General features: G+C 34.6%; 1 protein-coding gene across 7 annotated transcripts in view; it reads right to left on the bottom strand.

Moving 5' to 3' along the window:
* LOC123715843 (segmentation protein cap'n'collar-like) overlaps positions 1–21,260 on the bottom strand; it is a 97,866-nt gene that overhangs the window by 44,915 nt on the left and 31,691 nt on the right. For 4 of the 7 annotated variants that reach the window (XM_045671181.1, XM_045671185.1, XM_045671182.1 and 1 more), the window contains exons 2-5: positions 17,646–18,896; positions 12,345–12,419; positions 11,565–11,705; positions 10,600–10,645 (exon numbers count right to left, since the gene is read on the bottom strand). In XM_045671181.1, coding sequence (XP_045527137.1) covers positions 10,600–10,645; positions 11,565–11,705; positions 12,345–12,419; positions 17,646–18,689 — 1,306 coding nt within the window. In that variant the 5' untranslated portion in view covers positions 18,690–18,896. Of the gene's footprint in view, positions 1–10,599; positions 10,646–11,564; positions 11,706–12,344; positions 12,420–17,645; positions 19,089–19,143; positions 19,505–21,260 lie in introns of those variants that run through there. The other 3 variants (XM_045671184.1, XM_045671183.1, XM_045671187.1) reach the window with 3 other exon arrangements.

Below are 21,260 nucleotides of genomic sequence, written 5' to 3'. Positions count from 1 at the left end.
GACATATAGAAGCCTATGCTACAAGGGACTACTTAAAGGAACTGCAAAAGGAAATTATTGGTACCAAGTGCAAAAATAATGAAAAAATCACACTTGTAGAAAGAAGGTCACTGACTAGACTAGACTACTTGTTGTTGTTTTCACATTAAATCAACGCTTATTACGAAGCTGAAACTCATCACACAAAGCTCATTCGACAGGGTATGGTGAGCAATGATCAAGGTCCGACAGGCGAAATCATCAATCAATCAAATCACAAGAAAAATCATACACCATTACCTGAAGGACAGGAAAATAACTCCGATACCCTCCTTACACAGTTAAAAGAGAAACAATGAAAGGATGTACAAAACTGACTTAACGTAGCCTGAGAAGTCACGAAACTTATTAACCAGTGGCGCTACAGCCTCTAAGTCAGTCCGATTTTTCTATCTGTTTCCTGATTAATAATTCTAATAAGCAAGTAGGTTAAGTAGGCGATCGAATTTTGGGTCTAAGGCATGCGGGTTTCCCTATTCCTTCATTGTACAAGCGAGAAGAAGAAAAAGCAGAAAGTCCATTGGTGTCCAGCCTTTTAAAGCCGGCAACGCCCTTGCCAACCCTCTGGGCGGCGGTATCACTTAACATCAGTGAGCCTCCTGCCCGTTTGGCACTCTGTTCTATTTAACAAAAGAAAAAGCCTTGAATCGTAACCACGACCTGAGGGTTTAGACACACGCTCAGGCCAGCTAACAAACAATTTGTTTTCATAACAACAGTTATATGTTAATACGGACGCCAACACAATAATCAAAAAGGTTGCTGGAGCCCACGAACAAATCCTCCACCATCACGTGAATGTCGAGGCTATTCAACTCCTTGACACCACGGAGTGCCTAGTGAGAAGATTGAAAACGACAAGTGCTAAACAGTGGTAAGTGATAAAATAGTACACAATAACTGTGTCCTCTGTCCTGTAGTCTAGATCGTAATATTAAATGATAGTATCTTTGTAGAAACAAATACCAGTTACATCTAACATATCTCTCGAAAAAAAATGTTGATCAACTCGTTGTTGTAAAACGAAAGAATCCTTGTATCTTTTAAGTTAAGCGTATTTTGGGTTACAGAAAATAGCTGATCGGTGATGACGGGGCGGCCATATCGTGACGTCATGGTGACGTTGGCTATGCACTGTACGGTATACGGTAGTTGACCTATGTAATACAACAAAATTGGAAAATCTATAAAAATGATAGAAAGCCTTATGACGAACCTATTGATTTCATTAAGATCCAAGTGAAGTGAAAATAATAATTAATAATTATTTCTTTTTATTTTTAATGTATCATCTTCTTAGTTTAGTGTGGTTTTTTTTTGTTTCCTGTTTAGTTTTGTCTTAATAACTGTGTATAACATGTATTTTTGCACTTCTTGCCTATTTTATGTAATTGAATACTTTTTTTCTTTACTCACAGTGGTTGCCTGGAAGAGATCGTTCAAAAGCGATCGCTCGAAGGCCGCCAGTTGCCCTCCTTTTGATTTAATTATGCTTTTTTTATACTGTAATATAACGAAGTGTTAATAAATAAGTGGCGCTTTAAAGCTCTATGGGTGGGGCATCCGTTTTCATTTCATAGACAAGTAGATATCAGCCTTCTGACTGACACAGCGATGTCGTTTACTGCTGGCAGTGTGACAAAGTAACTTATAAGCTTCAACAGAACTATTCCCGAAATTGTATGGAAAATTACGGGTCACTTCCTCCACAACAAACATATCTTTGTACTAGTCGTGACGGACAGTGCCTTGGCTATTTCAGCGCAGGTGAATCAGTCACCCACGTAGTTCTGGAATGCGTGGCTGTAGCCTCCTAATGAATAGAAATCCTCGGAGCAGTGAGATCGCTACGTGTAGCCTGCGAAGTGCCAACCAAACTTCTTAGCTGAAGCCAGGCTGGCTTAATGAGCCAGGAACGTACAACGGAAATGGGCGTCTATGTCCGGAAATTTAGTCTACATTCCTACAACTATATTCTTCAATCCATCTTCTATCATCATGACGATAACGTAAATTCATCAACAAACCTTTTTATAAATTTGACGATAGTTTAAATGATCCTAATCCTTGGGATTGATTTGCTCCAGTTCAAACAATTTGTATGACTCAAAACTTGGCGATTAAAGAGTGGCGGAGAGTTCCTTGCCAGTTCTTCTTGCCCGCTCTACGCTCCTGATTTGCGAACTGGTACAAAATGTAAATTTACAATTAATTTAACTTTTTTCTGACGTTCATAAGTGTACTTGTTTACCTATGAATAAAGTTATTACCTTGCAATATTTTATATAAAGATTATTGATATGTTGCTATTATTCGGGTTTATAACATATAAAGTTTTAACCCTATGTTTTGTCTAAATAATTGTATCTCTTATATTATATAGATAGATATGGACATGAATTTAAAGCTTAAGTCGTACAAAATAACTTTTTAATTTGTTTAATACAGGAAGTATTTACAAGTATTAAAAAAGGGGCGTACTTCCTCAAAAGCCGGCAACGCACCCACTCACATGTCCATGGACGTTTGCTGCCTTCTTTTTCTTTTTTGGGGCTCGTAACCGAGTTTATTTTATAATATTATTTTATAAATTGTTGCCGCTCTAATATCATATTAATATAAAATTATGATTCCTTTATGAATAAAATGTATATAGGTATATACATTACATAAGGATACTATATTAATTCGAGTCTTCGAATCTTATATCGTAAAAATATCAAAGACAAGTTTCATTAAAAAACCAGTCGGCTCCTTTGCTAGGTATAATGTAATAAAGCTTGCTTTACCAAATTCAACCTTCGTGTTGTGTATTAAAGTTGAAAATTGAATAAAAAGGCAAAATCCAATTATTTAAAACAATACGATAAAACTTATATTCACTGAAAGTCGAAAATCAGGATTCGAATTTGTTTTCTTCGCGCCTTGGAATAAAGGACCCTATTAACGGTACACAGAGTAGGTTTTTCTACCATAGACTGTGGTTATTACGCCTGTTTGGAATTGTGAGGAGAATTATTGATTAGTCAGCGCTCGACCAATAAGACGCGAGCAGGAACTAGTATGGCGGCAAGGGTCTGAAAATTTATATCCATCGGACTAATTTATTACGTATTGTGCCCGGACATTAATCTTTTCCCTCTTTTATTAATGGTGCGCTGTTTTATTTTAATGAAACGCGCGGGAAACGGGCCCCGCGGCAGCCATCTTGTTTTATGGTATTGATTTTGTTATGTAGCTTTTCGAGAATCAAAATAAGTTTTAAGTAAAAATGTTATAGTTTCTATATGATTTTATATTGAGTTTATTTTGAATTAGTTTTAAAATATGTCTGCAGTGTTTTATGCATTCCTGGTACAAAAATTATAAGCATTTTTTAAGACATTGAAATGGAATGCCTTTATCAGGGAGTTATAAGGGTTCTTGAGGCTAATTTAACAATTTCGATTGTTGAAAATACGAAGTTAACCCATCCATTGGACGACCGGCCCTGACCGACGTTTAACTAGAGTTCAATGTAATGTTTTGATGACATATCAAATTTTTTTGTAACGCCCAACGAGAAGCAAGTATCATGGTGTCTATGCATTTTTCACGACCTTGCTAGATAACAGTCAATTCAGACTATTTAAAATGGTCACATTGGTCTCATAAGGCCTTATATGTATTCAAATCTTCCTAAGGATATCCGTCAAGTGGGAAGATCCAGTAGTAATAAGACCAGCCTTAAAAACAGGCATTATTTTGTTTTATATTAAACTGTTAGCCAAAGGTCTTCTGATAGCGAAGACTTGGCAAAAATCCGAAGAGAGAACCTGGCTTTCTTGGCATCTTCAGTCCTTTCGTACTTGGTTGATACACAAATAGATAAATGAAACATTGAATGGATTTTACTTTGAATATGCTATTATGGTGATGAAAATGGCGAAGAAACTGTCGTGCCCGAGACGAAAAGGTCTCCAAGGTGTGTATACAGAAGGTTGACACAAACATACAGAAGTATGAGGAGAAGAACCAGGATGTAACACAGGTTAGTTTATCTTTCAATATTCAAGAGAAATTGCTATGCAGACCTTAATAATATAATAATAATAGTTTATTTGCCAAGATAGTGTACATTCAGCATCCGCACAATCTCAGCCACATGGCATGAAAATGTCATATAAATTTTTACAATGTCTTATTAAGAATATAAAATAATGTCAAAGTTAAATTATTTCCAATCGGTATCAAATCTATGGTCCAAATATTCGTCTACGCTATAAAGGCATTCACCATATCACCTTCCTCTTGAAAGAATTACCTATATGGCAGTATTCTATAACTTCTCGACCAGAGATTTCCCAGAGACCATTCTTTATAAGTTTATCGTTAAACGTTTATCATTTGTTTGAGATTTATGTATTAAGTTTTCTTGAATTCGTTTGTAAATTTGTTTATTAAAAAAGTTCATGTCAAGTATCAAGCTTTAAAAAAAGTAATTTATACTTTAATAGTTATGTAACCCAACATTAGTTACGTTACATAAAAATGTTTTAATTAATGATTACAAGCGTAAACCAAATGAAATCATCGCATACTTGAAGCCAAAATGAGCCCTTTAGTTTTTACCACACTCATAAATTGTATTTCAACATTCTCGTTTCCGATTATGTCCAATTGAAAGTGTCATTTTTGAGCCCTTAGATAATAAGCCAAGTCAGTTTGTGTTAGTGTCATAACCTACCCGTAATTTTATCTTAGTAAGTCAGTTGTTACTCAGCTCCAAACAAATAGTTTTATTTGAAAATATCCAGAAAAAAACCAAACATAATTCACGGTGTGGTCGAAAAACCTTAACCTGCCCTGCGGGCGAATAAAATAAACGTTCCTTTGGGTTACTATCATTCTAGAAATCTATGGTAACTCGATTAAGAACTAAGATTATAGATCTAGATATAGATAATGGTGACGCCATTTCTAATTAAACCAATGTAGTGCTGCGATGATATCATAAAGTATGACAAGTTAACAACCTCCAGTGGAGAGGCACTACAAGAAGAAGAAGAAGACCTTAGCCACCGGGGCATTCGGGAGAGTAAGTGCTTGGACTGGTCGTGAATCTTCCCTTTAGATTGCAGGAAAAGTACACCATCCTGCTTCTATAAGTAGGAGACGCAGAAACTACACAGTTTGCCTAAAAATGGATTTGAAATTGTCACAACGAATCGTTTTTTTTAATCCCCACAACCACTCGTACATACACAATTCAAAGTTATATAAAGCTATACAATGGCTGAATCGTTTTCGATGCAACAAAAGCGTTATTAATGATCTAATCCCGCGGGATTGAGACATCCCTCTACTATTAATCAATGTTCCCTACGTATTGTTAAATATGTGTATATAGCCCGGTTTCTATATCTAAAGCATTGGTTACGAGTCGTAGATTTCTGGAGCTTCGTTATGGGCTAAACCAACCAACCGTACGAAACCAAAACATTGATCATTATTCTAACAGTTACAAAAAGCACCTTACAACAACTCTAGGTCTTAGTGAACGTCTGCCTTCGTCAGGTGCTTGGATTATTCTAAACGAGAGAATCTCTTATCATCGGCGATGGGAGCTATGCAATAAACACCGAAAGTGGAACACTTTCAAGACGCTCCGGAGGGATTCAAGTCACATTGCCAAGCAAGCTCTGGACTGGAATCCTCAAGGCAATAGGAAACGTGCCCCCCAAAACAGACGTGGCAACGAAGCATCATTACAGAGGCGAAGGAAGCTTAAATGATGTGAAATTAAGATGCCCAGGGCTGATTACTTAAAACCTCCTATGATCCTGGATGCCCTTGCTGGTCATAAGACATATACATAAGTCAAGTCAAGTAAGTCAAGATCAATTAACGAACGGAAAAGTTAAATAAGGAGTTCACATTAAAAACATAGAGAAAAAGAATATTAAAACATAAAAAGTAATATTACAACGCCGTTGTCGTGAGCAATCACTGTATCGAAGTCCATCTACCAACAATTAAGCGTGTTCGGAACGCACACATTCCCTGATCTTGGCAAACTGTTTTATAAAATTCGCCGACAAATTTTTTCTACTCTATTTCGTTTGGGAGGTATCCAGTTTTTTCTCTTATATATATCATTTCATAGAAAGGCAATGTGCGGGGCATATAGCAAGATACACAGATAAATAGTGGACTTTCAAGACAATTATATGGAAAGGACTAAGGGAAAGAAGAGAACGTCCCAGAAAAAGGTGTTTAGAAGAAATAGAAGCGGTAGTAGCAAGCTAATAGCGAAATAAAGACATGGATAAAGTTGGAATAAGCTGGAGGAGGACTTTACCCATGAAGGGGTTCTGATCGACAGTACTGAAGGTAGCTAAGATATAGGATATATATAGGCTTGGTTTCGCGTACCAAGAGAAGACTAGGTGGTAAGAATCTATATTTAAGACTTATTTAACATGAAAATTATGATCGAAAATCCATAAAAAAGTTATAATTTATTCATTAGAATACAATTCGAATTATTATCGTACAAAGGGACCGAAAAAAGGTTGAAAGTCGATTATCTTCGAAATTTCGGACGGGACACGTTTCCAGGGAATAATGAGACCAGTTTAAGATGACACGCAGAATCAGAGCTGGTTTGATACAGTCGAGGGTTTCCGCCGGCTTATTATTTGTCGGCACGACAATACGACTATCCTTCTAACAATCTTGACAATAACAAGGATATGGTTTGTTTGCAAACTAAATATTAATATTTTAACATTTATTAAAATAATTGTCGATCACATTTACAAAGTATTCTTTAAATTTTTATTAAACATAACTAATTTTTGCGTTTCTTGTTTGACCAAGATGCAAACGCAAACCAGGAAGACAATTTGAAAGATGGATAAACCAGATTAAAGAACTAGCAGGTACGGTAAACGGCTGAGAGTGGCACAGAAATGGCGGGATTTGGAAGAGGCCTTTGCCAAAAAGGGCACATAGATACCTAGGAATGAATGAGATGATAGAATAAATGTAAAATATCTGAAACAAGTTATAACACTTGGCGCGGCAACTAAACAGAGGTAGTGATTTATTATATATAATAGAATTAGTAAAAATATTCTGGACAATGTATTTTCTACAACAAAAAGCTAAGCTAGTTTTAATGGGTTTTTTATAGAACACCGTGTAACATATGGACACTCTAAATGCCAGACGGATCGCGAGAGCGCCAGCCTTTTAGAATTGGCACGCTCTTTTTTCTAATGACCCTAGTCGAATTGGTTTGAACCACTTCAGCGGGCAGTCGCCACATAGTGATGGTTTAAAGCGTGTTAACAATATGTATTAAATGAGAATTAATAAATATCAAACCAAATTATGATTAAGTCAAAAACCTTCGTCACCGCCAATTTTATCACGTATTCAAATATGTCGTTCCGATAACTTAAAAACAGACATCTGAAAGGTTTACGAAGGCTCAGTGTAAAATGGGCGTGTCGAGCGACAGCCGCGTTCGAAATTCAAACGATTTCCACAAGTCATCATCGTCTGTTCTCAATGATTAATACTTTTGGTTTTTTTTAATCGATATTAATTCTAGAATTTTATATTCATTGTAACATAGATGTCATTCGTATGATTGCAATTGTTCTGTTGCAATATTTATTATCTTTTGTTCAATTTTAGTCCAATAAAGAGTTTTTTTTTAGATTGCCGAAGCCAGGGGACAGTGGAGGCAATCGTCGCCACAAGCACGAACTTCAGAAATAAAGAATTCGACTGATGAAGATTATTTTAATTATGAGGATGTTGATACACCAGCCACCTGTCAACATGCCTGATAGAGGACAAATCTTTGATTTCAATTTATCTTATTATTATTAATTACTTAAGATGTCAAGTGGAACATGGTGTAATTGTTGCAGCTCCTTACAAACGTTGTGTAAAACAAAAAACTTGGCGATTAAAAAGAGTGGCGGAGAGTTTATTGCCAGTTCTTCTCTTCCGTTCTACGCCCTTGATTTGAGAACTGGCAGTAAATGTAAAGTAAGAAGTATTTTATATATATTTCTTTTTTTGACGTTCATAAGTGTACATTGTGTTACTTGATGTTTCTTTAACTGTCGTTTGTTTAATTTTAAATTTCAGTTTTCTTTTGTCTATTAATGTACTTACTTATGTTTTCTGTTTTATATATATTGCTATCTGTTTTGGCTTTGTATATTGCCAGTGTTTTGTTTTATAGTATGTTAGCTGTAAGATTCCTAGCTTAAGTTAAGTTAAGTTGTAGTGTAAATATATACACCAATGTATTATATAACACTACGAAGAAAAACATCGTGAGTAAACCACCATGCCTTTGACCCAGGAAAAGAAGGCTGATAAATCTGTGTAAAATTTTAACGCTACAAAACGTGGTCATGGTTGCCATGGTTATTATTTAAAATGGGAAAGCGTTGCCATGCTAATATTTATGTTTTATAGTACTTAAATTGATAAAAACGAATTTTCTTTTTAAATTATTTTTCCGAATTCATGAAGCATTATCAACGGATTATGTCATAAAAATAGTAGCGTACATGAAACTTTTACGTAAACATCACTATCACTCAACATCAGGTGAGGCTCCTGCCCGTTTGCCGTCTACACAGAAAAGAAAAACTTATATCTTTAATAAAAAAACATTGTAAATCTAAACCATTCTCGTCACAAATTTCCCCAAAACCGGTCCAGCTGCAAACTGTTCGCTTCCACGTAAAAACCTAGGTACAAAATGAAACTACATTTTCCCAAGTCCAAGGAATTAAATTGGACCGGCCGTCTTCGAGTCTTGAGTTTCGTAATATTTTGCGATTCATTTTATATACAGATGACAATTTCCACGAAGGCAAACAATTTCATTTCCAAGTGCTCAGTGTTCCATTAGAGACTCGTAACTTCTATAAGACTTTTATGTATGGGGCAAACCGGCAGGGCGCTCATCTGATAAGTCATATGGACAGTCAATGCCAGAAGGCATTGCCGGCCTCTCAAGAATAGGTACGCTCTTTTCTCGAAGTCGAATTGGTTCGGAAATACTTCAGTGGGCAGCCTACTGCAGCAGTATTACTGAGATATAACAAAACATAATTTATACATATGCTGCTTATAAACTCCTTTTAATAGAAAAAAGAAAGATGTTAAGCCAGAATTGGCGGTTTATATGTTAACAATTTCTTAGTGAAATTTATATATAATATTTCACATTACGAATCTACGACCCCAAAAGCGGTGTCTGTTATCAAATAATGCTGACTCAGCAAACTAATGGTTGTCCCGCTGAGCACTCAAGGGTATTTCGAAATTATTAAAACACAAAAAAATCCTATCAAAATTGGTATAGTTTTTAGACGAGGGAAATTTTAGTTAAAACGCCTCAACGCTTCAGAGTCGTGCGTTAAATCTAACGATAGGACTTTTGACTGACTTTAAAAATAATTGTGCGACCTGTATGATGCATAACACGTATGTAGGTTTCCAAAAACTTGCATAAAATTTCGTCTGTATGTCACTGAGTGTCATGGATAAGTTTTATCGAGATGAAAGGATCAAGTACAACTCACAGAACAGTCCAATTTTTATCAAAATCTGTTGAGTAATTCTTGAGATATACTCTCATATCTAGCAAACATTAAATTTATTTTCCACTTCAGTTGATTGTAATACGAAGTCTTCTAGTTTCTATTAGATTTAAGTCGATAGAATAATTATTTAATAAATAACGGTTAATTAATAACTAAAATATTGTAAATTAAATCGGTTAAATATTGCATAGATGCCGCTTTCTATAACAGAATTCAAACACAGAAATGTATGCCAGATTCATAGAATTTTAAAGGATTTAGTAAATAGTTTATATAGACGTTATCAAACAAACAGTTCCAATAGTATTAACCAACGATCCCCTACATTGGCTGTATACTGAATTACCGGTATCCCTTACAGTTAGTTACATAAGGGGAGTCACCCTTATATACTCAACACTGCGGGGATATTATACGTCTCTCACATTTAGTAGAATGTGTAAAGCGTTAGTTAAAAAGGAAGTGTTTCAAATGCCTACAATACAAATAAAATTTAAAAAATACAGTTTTGTTCGTTCAAAAAGATAATTTAAAAAATTAAATAGGCGTATTACTAACAACTTTACAAATCGAATCCTAATAATTAGTGACAGAGTTCGAAACATGATTTCAAAAATCGAATCACAGTTGAGTTAATATCTAAAAATTTAACAAACAATTAGATTTAAAGTGGAACAACAACAATAAGTTACAGTTTGCCACATGATTTTAAAAATCGAATCATAAATTGTATTTCTAAAAATAACTTTACTAATCACTTAATTTTCATCAGAATGATAATTTTAAAAATCGAATAACATAGCCAATCAAATGACATATTTCGAGAAATCATTTTAAAAATCGAACGACGTTCTTATAGCTAAAATATACGACTACTTGTTCGATTCCGCAAATTATCAGTTTAACAAATGAATCTTACTTATAAATTATAACTTACCTGTTTCAGTATCAACTGTGTACGACAGTCCAGCCCAGGGGTCATCCTTGAAAGGAAAGTCACATCTCAATTTTATGAATTTTAAAAAACCAGTGGCGCTACAACCTTCTGTATTATTCGAAATCGAATTACAGAATCCAGAGTTTCATCGTTCCCAGACTTCCAAAACTACCAAAAACTATCGTTATATTCCTACTAGGTTACATAGAACCTTGTCAAACTATATAGCGTCCTGAATCTGTGCAGTATTTTTCAAGTTTATCACGAACATATTGTCTTATATAAAATGACGGTTGATAATATAACAGGAGGCAAACGGGCAGGAGGCTCACCTGCGCTTCTTTACGCCATATCATTTAACGTTTTTGTATGCAATTCTGATGTAGTCTTCATATCCGTAGCGGTTAACCGTAACGGCGTAACCTTTGATATTTGCTCATTATTATGGGGATAGTTGGAAGTTACAGGGTCCTAATGTTAAGTGACACTTTCACTGCCAAAAAGCTAGCAAATGCGCTGTCGGCCTTTTAATTGATACGCCCTTTTCTTGACATGCTACTTGCTTGACGGAAATTAATAGCAAAAATAGTTTCCTAAAAGATTGATTTTGTTCCCGTTGGGGTACAGTCTCTAGGGTAAGTGTTAATCAAAGATCAAAGTCAACTAATGGCACCAAACCAGTTCCTCGCTTATCGTTATAGCAATACAGCAAGGAAATTATTGGCATTAACTACTCTCCCTCAGGGGCCATATTTTTATATATGGTCTGGTCTCGTATTATTAAGGCAGGAGCCTCATCTGATGTTTAGTGATACGGACTTCCATGGATACTCAATGCCAGAGGACTCGCGAGTGCGTTGTCAGTCTATTAATTAGTACGCTCTCTTCTTGAAGGACCCTAAGTCGAACTGGTTCGGAAACACTTCAGTGGTTATTAATTCTAATATTAATATTGACAAACTTACCTCTTTATTCTCAGTATCCAGTAGACAAGCCTTGACCTTCTCGATCTTCTCCGATTCCTCTAACATCTTCTTCTCTTCTAAAACTTTCAGGTCCTTATCCAACTCCTTGCCCATCTCCACTTTCGTGGCTTGAGGACCCTCCTAAGTAAATAGAACCATTTGGTACTTTCGATTGTCCACCTGACAATCTGATATTATGTAAGAGGCAATAATAACACATTGGAGACATTATAAACTAAGATATATTCATAAAACTAAGTACAGTTTCCCCCTATAATGCTTCTACGCTCTACGGTCTCGATTTGAGAACTGGCAGTAAATGTAAAATTAGAAGCATTGCATATGCATTTCTATTTTTGACGTTCATAAGTGTACATAGTGTTACATACATGAATAAATGATTTTGAATTTGATATATTAACTGACTCATTAACCCCAAAAGTAACTTCTAGTTTTTATAGTTACTTTTTAGATTATTTTAGTTAGTACATGTAATTTTATGGTTTTTTGTTAATTTTTTACGCACTCGTATTTAACCCTCAGTATTTCTTTATTTCGTTTGCCCCCTGTTCTATAATATATATATTATAGAACAGGGGGCAAACGGGCAGCATTCTTACCTGATGTTAAGTGATACCGCCGACATGGACACTCAATGCCAGAGGGCTGGCGAGTGCATTGTCAGCATTTTAAGAATTGGTACGCTCTTTTAAAGGATAAGGCTGTATCCTGTATTTTATATGTATGTTTAAGGTAACGGTAAATAAATTAATAAATTACCAGCTGCATAGGATCCTCCAGAGAGAAACCCATGTCCACATCCTGCTTCCAGAGCACCTCGATCAGATCCATGTCCTGGAAATAAACAGTTCAGTTACTGATTGATGTCGACAAGCATAAACACCTTTCATTTTAAACATTTAAATGACTAAGGTTACTCCAAATGAACCTTCATTTTGAGTCTGTGCTGAAAGGAATCCTGCGTGGCGGTTATTGCAAATAACACATTTCTTATTTATTTTTACAAATAATATACTTTAATAAAATATATACAGTGGAATCTCGATAACTCGAATGTCAAGGGAACGGCAAATAAATTCGAATTAACAAGAACTACATATGATTTAACTGCTGAAAAGTCTTGTGATTATAACAAAAAACACGAAATCGTGATTTTTTAAAAGTACATTAAAAGCTTATTAACACGCCTTCAACTTCAAATCTTTTGACAGTTTTGATAAATACTCTTACATAGGATACATGTTAATTAAACAAAAAAAATATATTGTAGCATAGCTCCGATATATTAACAATTATCTTGCATTTAACTGGCGACATCGTGTTACGAGATGTTAAACAAAGAACGTACAAAGCCCTGTAATATAAGATTGAGTTTAGCGCCACCTGGTTACTGTACGATAAACTCGAAGCATAATGTTTAACTCTTACCGTCAATTAAACTACGTGAAATCTTGTTTGTACCGACTTGCGTTTAGTACTAATACATCAAAACAGATGGCGTAAATCCAACTGCTACTTTTAATAAAATTTAAAATTTGATCTAAATCATGTTGCTATTCGCCGCTAGATGGCGATGTTTCAGCATAGTCTCTGTTCTAGAACAAACCTATTCGGAAGATGTATTTCAAGAAATTGACAAGGTTGACGGTCAAGGCGGACTTAGGTCATTGGCGTCGCGAAATTAGTTATGTAAACTTTTTGGACGTTTGTTTAAAAATTCAATTTTTCGACATCGCGACGAGGCGTATATATCAACAATGATAATATTCGTCATACACATATATGCATGTATTTATTGCGATTTATGAATTAGAAAAAGTATGTTGGCGAGATTATTGACTTCAAAAAAACTCTCTTTAAAAGTGTCTCAAATATTTATTTAAAAAAATTATTTAATCAATTCCAACATGAAAAATACATAATCATTGTGTTTTTCCGATATCTCGTCAATCAAATCGACATTGTCATTATACCATAACATACAATGTCTTAAACATTCATTTCTGTATCTGTTTTGTGAAAAATTTTGTTTTTCTAATAGGCGGTTGTTGCATTACACATACCATCGATTTTTGAGGCTAGGTTAGAGTTGCTTCAGGCTGGAGCGATTATATATTTATTATAACAATTTTATCCAAAATATACATTTTAATAAGTGACCATTTACCGAATAATACAGGAATAATAAATACAATTACCAACCTTTATGCAGTCGCTTTACGTACGTAAAACGTAGGTAGACAACGCTTTTCCAGAAGATTGTTAATAACATTCGTTATTCAATATCAACTAGTTGGCAAATTAAGATTGACAATGAAGTTCATACAATATGTCAGACTAAATTCAATTCGATATTGTCTTTAGTCTTAGTACTTTATAAATATTTTTTTAATTATGTACCAAGGGTCCATCTATCTGCTACTTTGGCCAGTGGTCCAACTATCTCGTTCTTACAATTTGATTACTAACATCGATGAAAATATTGGTGTTTTACAACAATCTGCCAAGTTACCGTAACCTTGTTATTCATGCTCTTAATGAGGTTTAAGTTTTCATTTAGTGAACTAAATTTTTTTTTGTATTTTTTTTTGTTTTTAGTCTTTTAGTGTTTTGTGTTTGTTTCTTTTAATTTCATCCTTTGATAGATTACCTATGTTCTAATATAATTGATGTGTTGTGTGTGTGTGTTAAATTTGTGATGTCATATTTTCTTGTATTTTTATTGCCTATTTTAAATTTGTTTATCTGACGTATATTTTAAATACTGTTGATAAATGAATTACACATGTACCATAGACAATGTCTTTCTGTATTCAGTTGCTATAAATATAGTCCCGACACGTGCAACTTTCACTATTTGTTTACTATTACTATCACAATACTGCGTCATAATGTTCTACATGTATAGGATATATTACTTAGTATGTTACTCAAAAACTATGAACGCTATTAGATTAGATTCGATAGTTATTAATGTATTTTTGGAACAACAGGGTCCAACAACAGGTGAACACCAGGGTCACCTGGTGCAAGTGTTAAGCAAAGATGGTTGATAGTTGGTACTTGGTTCCTCGCTCATCGTAAAGCAATACAACGAGGAAATGCTGGATTAACTACGCTGCCACAGGGACCACACTTTCGTATTATATATATACAGAGGGAAAACGCGCAGGAGGACTGTTCAGTAATATGTCCCATGGACACTCACATTGCCTGAAAGCTGGCAAGCACGTTGCCAGGTAAGAACTCGTACGCTCTCTTCTTGAAGGACCCTAAGTCGAATTGGTTCGGAAATACTTCAGTGGGCAGCTGAAAAATGTAATTTTGACATACAAAAGTCATAGTTAGGTATTCGTTACTGAATGTTACCCATTGCGTCCGTTTCCATGGTAACATTCGCAAATCTAACGTTCAACGGAAGGTTCACGCTTATTAGTTTAACGGAACAAAGGACCCGTTATTTAGTTTAACTCAAAACAATCTTTAAAACTTGTGTTTAAAATGTTTAGAGAGTAAATTTATCTAATCCAGGGATAGAATTAATTCCTTTTACATTACAAACATACAATGTTCTATTGTTGTGTTCGTACTTTCAAATTGGGTTTTTGTTAATAATTGTATGATTTTGAACCGAAACACATAGGTCTGTACGAAAAGGTTTCTTGAACTTGGTAGATACTGTCTGGTTCGTTGCCCGTCTGGACCAGTCAGACCTTTAGACTGCAATTAAGAACCGTAATAAGGTGATTGAAACAATTACTATAACTTTATTAATAAACGACAAAAAAATGTTTCGTCTTTATACGGTTAATATATTATTTACTTTTGTTTGTTACCTAATAAGGTCTAATTTCTTAAACTACGAATACGTCTGCAAAGTTTTTTGGACTCTAATGGAATAACAGCCATGATATATTTTAAGATGTATGTTTTTGGTAAATTTGTAGAATCACGACTCCGGCATAAAACAGCTTCACTTTTTTTTAATTATTCATCACTCGGCAATGGTGTGGTGTGTACCATGCAATAATGTGGTGAAGCATCCCACATAAGTTGATTAATACATCATTATTTCTGAAATGAATGAAAGCATGTACAAATTTTCGGCTTTAACCTAACGTAACCAACTGGGAACTGAGACAATATCATATACATCATACATGTAATATATCTGTTTTTAAATTTTTAAGGCGTCCAAAGCCATACGCGTCCTTAATATTACTTGGGAGTACAAGATAAAAGTCGTAAAGAGCGATATAAAAAACATTTGAGGAAAAACAAGGCGGTGGTAGATTTTTAAGGACGAATTTACATTTTTTTTAAATATTATCTTATGTAAGTGACATGTATGTTTTTAACAAGAATAAATTTGTTTAAACCTAACTAGCCATATCACTTCTTTCTCAGTGCTTGCCTGGAAAGAGATCGATCGAAACAGGTCAGTTTCTCTTTTTTTCTAATTTATCGTACATGCCGGAATAATGGCGTTTTTCAGCTGTCATTTTCATTACAATTTAATAACATCAAAGTCAAATTTGTTCAAATGCGTTAATACGAATGGTTTATTTAATTTGTCAATGTTGCTATTAATTAACGACTATTATATTAATAAAAAGTTAAAATTAAAAAATGTATATAAAGATGCATTGATACAAGAAAACCGGAAGTATAGATGTACATAACATGTTAATATATAGGTATATATAAAATTGAAATGATCTTAGAATATATTATACTAGTTAATATATATGTGACGTGTTTGACTGAATTAAAAGAAAACTTGATAATGAAGGTTCATTCAACTGTAGTCTGTTTTTCTTTCACTGATATATTCTTAAATTAAGCAATTAAACAGTTGCTAGGGAGTTTCTTCTCTTCGTGACCTCAGATTCCACTTGACTACCTAGAATACAATGCGCGTGGAAACAGTTCTAGTTATATTATTATAATTTATTTTGTTATCTTTGAAGTGATGTGAATTTGTGTAATGGTGAATGTAGTAGTACATCACAGAAAAGATTTAGATTTTTTTTACTTATGTAACTTTAATGACGCTGTGGTTTTTGACATTTTCCTTTGAATAGTAATGTACAGGGAGGGTAAAACATGCTGAGTTTCATGTCCGTTCTTCCGTTACAGAAAAAAAGTTACCAAGAGGCAGCTAAGTCGTATTAGTTCGATACCAGCTGGTTCCACAGACGTGGAGCGCGAATATAACACCCACCTTTTATTAAAGTCGGTTAAAAACGAAAATACTTTCAAACTGGAACGGAGCCAATGCATTCTGGATCTCTGCAGTGATAGAGGTCACTGGAGGACTTTTCAAGGTCCGTAATGAAGGTACCTTGTACTTGTACCATTTCATGCTGTGACATCTGTGGGAAAGGTGATTTCGTAACGCGTACTTTGCCCGTATTTAAAATCGTAAGTCACAACCTTGTCTAGAGTGTTGTCAAAGTTGCTTTCAGAAAGGGCAACAGCTGAAACTAGATTGAAGTTCAATCGTCGTTCTAGAATCGTTCTCAGAATTTGTTTGAAAACAAGAAATCTTTAACCCAGAAGGATGAATTCGAATCCACAGTCTCCAGAGGAAACAATAACAAATGTTTTGACAAGGGTTTTTCAGAAACACAACTTAGTATAGTAATGTCAAATTCCTGTCCAGCTGTTTATCAATTCAACTACGAGCACGAACACAGAATATTTATATATATATATATATATATAAACCTTTTCATTCGCTGTAAAGATAAACCTAGATATCAACTGCAGCGCCATATGCCTGGATGATATGTGACTCTAAACCATCCATAAACGTCCTAATAAAAATAGTAATTCTGTCCAGCCGTGTAAGAGGAGGTCAGTGACTTAGAACTATATAGATATATATAAATATTGGCGTGAATAAAACTAAGTGTTATATAACATAATAATACACACGTGGCCTCGTACGAATATGCCACAAAAATGCTTATACGTTAATTAGATTAATACCAATTGAAAATTAAAGCTCTCCTATTCTAAAAATATATGACTAAGTATTGAAGGGACACCACTCACCTCCTGAGTGAGCTCATCGCCAGTATGATGACCTTCATCGGGCTCCAACTTTACGTCAGAGGCATCCATCTCACTCACACCACTGGAGCTAGCCGTAAAACTCGTACTAGCTCTCTCTCTCTTCACCACAACTAAGTCATCTTCGAAAGGGGCCAGCTCGTATATTTCTGTATCCAATGGCGTGTTTTCAAGCAAATATTGCTCCAAATTCTCCTGCTGTTGTTTCACATCTAAACTTTCAAGATCATTCCTCAATTCCTTTACATCTTCAAAGAGTTCCCCATAGTCTTGTAGGTCTGCTATGTTCTGATGGTAGACTGACGATTCTAGTTCTAGCTTCTCAGCCTTTGCGGTAAAGTATGGTACGAAATCGTCAATAGCATTATCACTGTAGAGGTCATCTTCGTCTTTTGCCTCTATTTTTACCCTTACATCGAGTAGATCTTCCTTTTTAATCTGCATTTCATCAGGCACCAGAAACTCGTTCACGTCGAACGATCGACTCCCTATCTCCGCAAAGATGTCTGATTCGGTTCGATTTTCAAAAAAGTCAGCCGATAGCGTGACCACAGCATCCGGTGTGTCGGGTTCGTCAGCTTCCGTTTCCTCCTCGCTTATTTTCACTTCTTGAGCTACATTTTCGTCTGAGGAAACGGCATCTTCAGTTTGCTCCTCGTCGCTTGGAGGCCCGGGCGCAACTGTCGATACATTATTAACCAAATATGTATGAATTGCTTGATTATGCCATATCCGGTCATTGTTTATCCGATAATTATACCGTCCTAGGGAATTAAGCTCTTCGAACAGCTGTCTTTCGTGATTTATTAGAATGCTGTCAAGCGATTTAGGGTGAACGAAACGCGGTCTTATCAATGTTCTGGCTTCTTGTTCCAATGACCAATCAGAACCGTTGGAGATATGGAGTCCGGTGAGCATTTGCTGTGTTTCTATCTCTAAGAATTCCTCCGGGTTCGCCTTTAGGAGGCTTAATACTAAAGCTAAGCGGAGTAGTTCGTCTCCGTAAAGTTTTTTTAAGGCAATCATTGTTGTTTGCTATCAGTCTTTGTTTGAGCACTTAAATGAGATCATTAACTAGATAGTCCTTTTTACCTCGTTCCTTCTCTTTCGTTTATCGGGAGACATTTTGAGGCGATGTCAGAATCTTACGTGTTTTGTTTTTGAATCCATTTTGCTAGTATTCATAATGACTCACTTGAATGTTTGCCAATTAGTTCACTATAGGCCGGCTACCTACAAATCTATATTATAGACTATCTTGCACAAAGGAGTTTAGAGTATCCTATATCGTAATAAAAATAACGTTTGAATATTTAATTTGTAGCACGAAGTCAACGACGCCGTACTTTGAATTAAATTAACATTTGACTTTTAAATACATAATTAATTACTTAGTTAAATTAAAGAAAGGTGTTAATAAAATCTACTTGAATCAATATTAATATTTGGTTTTATTACATTTTAAAATTAGAACACTAACACAAACAGCTGATCGTCAAAACACTCGATTAACAAAGTTTAAATTTAGAATCCAAACAAAAGCTCTTTCTGCCTCTATGTACCGAAATGTTTTTAAATATCACTTTTAAACACAAATGTTTACGAATTTTAAAATATCGTTTTTCAATTTTGAATAACAAATTCGTTTCGGGTAGAAAAAGTCCCTGTATAAAACAATATTGTAAGGTCCGGATACGAATTTAAAATATTTTTGAATATAGAATACACAACACCGATATCACATCAAAGTGTAGAAAAAAAGTTTATATTAGATTTAAAAAGATGCATCATAGACGCGAAATAATACTTGCGCGGGCCGCGCGGCCACAGCGACGACCCACAGATAACTGACGTTCGTACTCAACACGAGATACAAAATTATACGTTCATTGACTTGAAACGTGTGTTCAGATCGCCAAATATATCATGTGAAGTGAAATATTAAGTTTTTACGCACCAAAAAAGATGAACATTTTTTTGTTTGAATTTTAATTACACAGAAAGATAATTAGTATCCACTCTTTATTCGCAATCCGTTTCGGAACACCAAATAAGACAGTTTTAGGATTATTATAGAAAGACAGAAAAAATTGACGACGATTGGTATATTATTGCCATATATTATTATATAATAATGTATATAATTGCTTTCTAATTTATACTTATTATATTTTTTAATGTACAGAGCGCCAAAAGCTATTTGTACAGTCGTTTGCGGTAAAATATCTTATCAAACATTGGAATTATGAACGATAAGGAGCCTTCGGTAATATGACATAGCAAATTATTTAATGTCTATAACTATACCTAATAAGATGCATGCTAACAGTGACGTATTTAGTGACGTCATAAGGGCTAGAAGTTGCGTCACAGTAGGTAGTTATTCATAAGGGAAGAGGCCAATGATGCTTATTTATTTAAATTCTTGTATATCTACATAAAACAAATAGGTTATCACGCCATTAAAAACGTATAAGTGCTGTGATTTAATATCGGGGCGATAAGTCTATAATTATACTACGCATCTATAACAGATAATGTTCATTTAAATCTTGCCTTTTATGCTTATAGATAATATAGATTTGTCTACCTCTATGGCCAATAAAGTTTCAAGCAGAACAATTATTTCGGGTTTGATAAAAAGATTCCTTATAAAAAAATATCGACTCCGAGATGTTTTAAAACAGAGGCGCAATTTTGTGTAATAGCCATAAACAACGTTATTTATCTATGATATATTCAACACGTGTTCATGTCATTATTGCAATGATGTAGTGTTATACTATTCTTTGTTTAACGCAGGTTATTTAAATTACTCTTCATTCAAGAAATAAAGACAGAGGTAGAAACAATATTATATTTTCTCCTGTAGTTCCTGATATATATATTTGTGAATATGGGAGAAATTAAAAGGAGTCTTTCGTTTCATTGGTAAAGAGCTTTATTCTGTTAGACAGTTCCGTCCTCGTCCTCGTTTTGCGCCCCACAGACCGTGGCTTAAATTAAAACAGTGTAAAGAGTATAGTCATATTATAGGTAAATACAGTAATGTCATTGTCAAAAGTGTCAAGTATCGTTTTCGAATCGAAAAATGTTGCCAAGCTCAAAACTCGAAGGCTGGACAATTCGAATTGGTTCGGAAACACTTCACTATCAGATTGCAATAATTCGTATTATTAAATAGTTTAACATTGGATTGACTTTTTCCTATTTACTATTCATAAAGTTATCCTTTTGTGAATTTTTTTAAAATATAAACAAATTGCTAATTACCCATGTTGTTTACACCCAAACACTTGTATCATAAATTCTCGTCCTTTTATTTTTGGATTGCCGCCATTATACATCGTGTCACAGACTCAAAATGTCACTTCAATGACATACTACAGATTATGTGCATTCCATATTTTTGGCTTTGTTTTTAATTTTTATTGCTTTTTCACTGCGCTTGGTGATAGATTTCTTTGATGTTTTACGTTCTTATCCGAAAACGAATACAAAGTAAACAGAATCTCTAAAACAATGAACATTTCAACTTCCACATCTTATTTAAGCTCGCTTTTCTGTTAATTCGTAAAAACAGATTGTCTTTGAATA

The sequence above is a fragment of the Pieris brassicae genome, chromosome 10 (assembly GCF_905147105.1).
Source record: "Pieris brassicae chromosome 10, ilPieBrab1.1, whole genome shotgun sequence".
NCBI lineage: Eukaryota > Metazoa > Arthropoda > Insecta > Lepidoptera > Pieridae > Pieris > Pieris brassicae.
This window is presented reverse-complemented; position numbering and strand designations above follow the sequence as displayed.